This window comes from Lipotes vexillifer, unplaced genomic scaffold, assembly GCF_000442215.2.
Source record: "Lipotes vexillifer unplaced genomic scaffold, Lipotes_vexillifer_v1.1 scaffold426, whole genome shotgun sequence".
NCBI lineage: Eukaryota > Metazoa > Chordata > Mammalia > Artiodactyla > Lipotidae > Lipotes > Lipotes vexillifer.
The window spans coordinates 2,239,310-2,244,255 of NW_006779491.1; the positions used below are offsets into that span (position 1 = coordinate 2,239,310).

At 51.9% G+C, this 4,946-nt stretch overlaps 2 protein-coding genes across 2 annotated transcripts in view; one reads left to right on the top strand and one right to left on the bottom strand.

The window, feature by feature from the left end:
• Positions 1 to 1,654, bottom strand: part of HIRIP3 (HIRA interacting protein 3) — a 2,478-nt gene extending 824 nt beyond the window's left edge. The window contains 5 exon segments of the mRNA XM_007452766.1: positions 1 to 656; positions 732 to 919; positions 1,159 to 1,273; positions 1,392 to 1,512; positions 1,590 to 1,654. The exon segment at positions 1 to 656 is cut by the window's left edge and continues 25 nt beyond it. Of these exon segments, the coding sequence (XP_007452828.1) occupies positions 1 to 656; positions 732 to 919; positions 1,159 to 1,273; positions 1,392 to 1,512; positions 1,590 to 1,654 (1,145 nt within the window).
• Positions 1,655 to 2,356: 702 nt separating this feature from the next.
• The window catches only part of INO80E (INO80 complex subunit E), a 9,240-nt gene continuing 6,650 nt past the window's right edge, over positions 2,357 to 4,946 (top strand). The window contains exons 1-3 of the mRNA XM_007452769.1: positions 2,357 to 2,454; positions 2,613 to 2,683; positions 2,897 to 2,949. Coding sequence (XP_007452831.1) covers positions 2,374 to 2,454; positions 2,613 to 2,683; positions 2,897 to 2,949 — 205 coding nt within the window. The 5' untranslated portion in view covers positions 2,357 to 2,373. The remainder of the gene's footprint in view (positions 2,455 to 2,612; positions 2,684 to 2,896; positions 2,950 to 4,946) is intronic.

Genomic DNA, 4,946 nt, shown 5'->3' on the forward strand with positions numbered 1-4,946 from the left:
GAGCGGTTCTTCCTCTCCTTCTTGGGGGTCCCCTCTGCCTCGCTGTCACTCACCTCCTTCTCCGAGTCACTTGCCTCACCATTGATACTGCCCACGTTGGCTGTCTTTCCAGTAGTTGGCGTCATCTTCCTCCAGCTGTCTTCCCCATCCTCCTCACTGCTTCCACTCTGCCTTTTCCCACCCTTCCACTGGGTCTTGTCTTTGCTCTTCCTCTGCACTAGGGGCTCTTCATCTTCCCCACTACTATCCCCACTGCCTGCTGCTGATCTTTCCTTCTGTTCCTCTCTGTCCCCCGGGGATCCCAGCAGTCTTGCTGCCCTGCTTTTCTGCTTACAGCTCCTCTCCTCCAAAGAGGAGGACCTTTGACCTCCACTGCTCTGGGCTGTGAGTTTCCAATCCTCCTCTTCCTCTCTGTTCTCTTTCTTCTTGGCTAGGGTCTCCTCCTCCTCACTCTCCTTTTCACTTTCCTGGTGGCTTTTAGCTCCTTTCTTTCCCTTTGCCTTCTTTCCTGGCCCCTGGGCACGTTCCTCACTGTCTTCACTCTCCTCCCTGGCCTGTTTCCTACTGGCTGAGGCCTTGCCTGGTGCCTGCTTGTTCTTTGTCCCAGGCTTCTTCCTAGTCCTGCCCTTGGACTCCTTTTCCTCATCTTCCTCTTCCTCACTGCTTTCTTCTTTCCAGACCTTACTCTTTCTGGCAGAGCCCTCTTCCTCCTCCTCACTGCTCCCCTTCACCTCCTCCTTCTCTAAACCCATCTTTGCAGTCAGGTCCCTCTGCTGTTCTTCCTCGTCACTGCTCTCCTCAATTGCTTTCTTTGAGGCTCGCTTTGGATTCTCATCCTCGGCTGGACTGACTTCTGCTGCCATCCCATTCTTTGCTGGGAGGCCGAAGCAGTCTGGACTGGAGGCTGCAGAGCTGGGCTCTGGAATGTGGAGAGAAAAGAAGGTTGGGACAGGTTCCTCCTGTCCCTTCTCCCTCCACTTGGGATTGGTTGCCTTGAATCCTGCTCTGATGGAGGGAAGGGCAGTAGGAAACAGCTCTCAGTCCACCCTGTTCCTGGTTCCTGACTCACGGGCCACGGGCCCTCACCTAAGGCCTTGGAACATAACACACGCACAATAAATACCTTTAGCATGAACCAACTGTGCACAAGGCACTAACCTGACTCCGAATTGAAACGGAACCTTTTTCTCGCTGGGTCACGGCAGGGGATGGGAGACCTCTTGGCCTTCTTGGCAACGTCGAGCCTCTTTTCCCTGCCACCCGCTTCATCCACCTGTGTGTGCATCAAGAGAGCATCACGTGTATCAAGGTTGTGTTCTGCCCCACCGCTCTCAGGCCCCTCCTCCACGGCCACAACCCCCGCCTGCGGTGGCCCAGGCTCGGGCCCACACCTGCATCTTCAGCAGCTCGTCCTCCACTAGCCGCTTCAGCGCCTGCTTCTCCTCGGGTTCCAGGTGGTCGCGGCCCGCGTGAGCCAAGAACCTCCGCCGCACGATGGAGTGCGTAAGCGTGCTGCGGAAACACGTGTCACGACGGAGTCCCTGTCCCGCCCCTACCCTTTACAACCCCGCCTCCAACCTCCGGTGCACCTGAGGTCCGGGCGGCCTTGGAAGAACCTACGAGTGAACTCCTGCATCTCATTCTCCCGAGCCATTTTGCTCCACCTGATATCGGCGGCTCCCGCCTTTTTTCTTCTCGGCCCCAGTCCGCTCGTTTGACAGGAGCTTGCGCACGCGCAGTATCGTGGCGCCGTGAGGTGGAGGACCGTTGAGTATCCGTCACGGGCCGCTTGGACCCAGAACTTTGCGGGACAAAACTTGCCTTCCGCGGGCAGTTGGAGAGTCTCGCGGTTCCTTCCTTTTCTTAGAACGAATCTCTTCTGAAGGAGAATTGTCGTTAGAAACCGATTGGGAGCCGGCTACACCTTTGGATGTAACAACCCGCGACGCTGCCTCTGTCCGTGGTCACGGGCAGCAACTAGGCATCTGTGATTTTGAAAGACAGAAGGAAAAGGGCGTCCTCGCCAGGAGACTAGGAATCCGAGGAGGAATGTCTTCTCGTGGCTTCAAATCGCTAAGCACATTTCGAATCAGTAAGGGTGCCCTCCAGCGTCCGCCATCTTTGTGACATCATCGCGTCGCCGCGGCGCCATTTTTAGCGTATCCCCTGGAAGCAACGTTCCTTTCCCGGTATTCCCCAGGAGGACAGCCGGTGTGGTTACGATTCCTGGGCGCGGGGCACGCCGGGAGTTGTAGTCCCAGTGGACACAGCCCTGCCGACTCTCCGGAAGTGGACGTGGGAGAGGCCGGGCTGAGCCGGCTCGGGGTAGCCCGGCTCTCGGCCAGTGCTGGGGCGCTTCTCCCGGGGCGGGTCATGAACGGGCCGGCGGACGGCGAAGTGGACTACAAGAAGAAATACCGGAACCTGAAGCGGAAGCTCAAATTCCTCATCTACGTGAGTGCTGGGGTGGTGAGGCGATGGGGGGGTGAGGCCTGGTGCTCGTAAGACTTCAGTTTACCTGTGTGTGAAGAGAGTAGGGTGAGCTGTGGCCGGCGTCCGGGCTCCATTTACGGACGGCCGTTGGCTCAGCTCCCACCTTGCCGGTAATACAGGAACACGAGTGCTTCCAGGAGGAACTGAGGAAGGCGCAGAGGAAATTGCTGAAGGTGTCCCGGGACAAGAGGTGAGACACGTTGAGGGGAGGAGGGAGGCCAGCGGGTGATGTGGCTCCTATGGATCTGCATTCGGACCCCATCCTGGAATGGGCCACAAATGCATGATAACTGCCTCGGGGCTGTTGTGAGGCTCCAACAGGCCAGCTGGAAGGGACGAGGGCCCAGGAGAACATTGCAGAGATGGGAGTAAACACTCTTGTTCTCTCCGTCCCTTCCCTCAGTTTCCTCCTAGACCGACTTCTGCAGTACGAGAACGTGGATGAAGACTCTTCTGGTGAGCAAGGTCATGAAAAATTGGTGGAGGACATGCTCCTGGCACTCCAGCAAGCTTCCTGGGCCCTCCCTTTAGGCCGCGGAGGCCAATACAGCCTCCAGTGGTTCTTAAGCCTAGTTGCTTGTCCTCCTCCTCACTATTCTTTCACTCAAGTATGACTGAGTATCTGCTGTATTTCAGGCAGTGGGTTTTGCACAGAGGATAGTGGTAACCAAGATGGATAAAGCCTCTTGGAATTTGTATTCTCGTTGGGGGTAGTAAGTAAGCAAAGAAATAAACTAGAATTTTAGATTTGAGGAAGAAAATCAGGGTTACGTGCTAGTGATTGGAGTAGAATGGGGGTTGATAAACTTTCTCTGTAAAGGGCCAAGTAATAAGTATTTTAGGCTTTGCAGAACGTACAATTTTTGTTGCCCCTATACAGCTCTGCCTTTGTAGTGCAGAAATAGCAATAGGTGAGGTGTAAATAAGTGAGCATGGCTGTGTTTCAATAAAACTTTATTTATGAATATTGAAATTTGAATATCATAAAACTTTCACGTCATGAAATATTTTTCTTTGGAGTTTCTTTTCCCCCAACAATTTAAAAATGTAAAAGCCGTTCTTAGTTACAGACCATACAAAAGTAGATGGCAGGCAACATGTTAATAAAGAATTCAAGAAAGGCTTTTTTCAGGAAGTAATGTTGGAGCTGGGACCTAGATAAGAAGAAGATGTGAAGATGAGTGAGAGATTTCCCACAGAGGGAGTCACAGATGCAGATTCCCTGAGGTAAAAACGTACCAGGTTTTTTGAGGAGAAGGGATGAAGCACATAAAGCACTGTTCTCAAACTTTTTTTGAGCACCGTTTACAACCAATAATATATTTTACATCGTGACCAACCCCCACGTACTTACTTGCTTATGAAACAAAGTTTAGTGAAATAATGTTAAGAGCCCTGTGTGCAGTTTGTTCTGATACTTTTTAGACTGCTTTTTTTTTTTCCATTTAGTGCTGGTTGTAAATCAGTAAGTTGAATTTGTGACCCACTATTGGGTTGATACCCACAATTTGAAAAAGTCCTGAGGTGGGCCTTTGTGGCCCAGTTTTTCTCATAAGCCATGTCACATGCAGTCACCTCTCTCCATGGTGTCTAGAGCAAGGGTCAGCAAACAGCTAGCCAGATTGCTTGTTTTTGTTTTATTTATTTATTTATTTATTTTTGGCCGCGTTGGGTCTTCGTTGCTCCGCGCAGGCTTTCTCTAGTTGCGGCGAGTGGGGGCTACTCTTCGTTGCAGTGCGCGGGCTTATTGTGGTGGCTTCTCTTGTTGCGGAGCACGGGCTGTAGGCGCGCGGGCTTCAGTAGTTGTGGCTCACAGGCTCTAGAGCGCTGGCTCAGTAGTTGTGGCACACGGGCTTAGGTGCTCCGCGGCATGTGGGATCTTCCTGGACCTGGGATCGAACCCATGCCCGCTGCATTGGCCAGCGGATTCTTAACCACTGCCCCACCAGAAAAGTCCCCAGATTGCTTGTTTTTGTAAATAATGTTTTATTAGAACATTGAACACCTATTCATTTACATATTATAGGAAGACAGTAGATGAAGTCAAAGAAGAAGGTAGGAGCCAACTCATGTAGATCATGGCAAAATATTTGGCTTTCATTCTAGCTTCTCATTGCCTTCGTGTTCCTTCCTGGAGGTCTTTCAGTTAACTTCCTTTTGGAGGGGGACTTCAGGATACGAGGCGTGAGGGAACCCAGCCTGTTTATGATCAGAGTGGGATATAGCTGAGAAACAAGAGCCAGAGACATAAGCCATCACTTATCTCCTGGAGAAGCCCACAGTGTGGTCAGGGAGACACCCATATATGACAGCGTCGTAGCAGAGTGAGGAGAGCCATGACCACTGAGAGTAAAGGGTTCTGGAAGAGTCAGCCATCAACTGGGCCTGAGAGATTCTGGGAGACTTCTGGGAGAGGTGGCATTTAATCTGCTTTTTTTTTTTTTTTTTTTTTT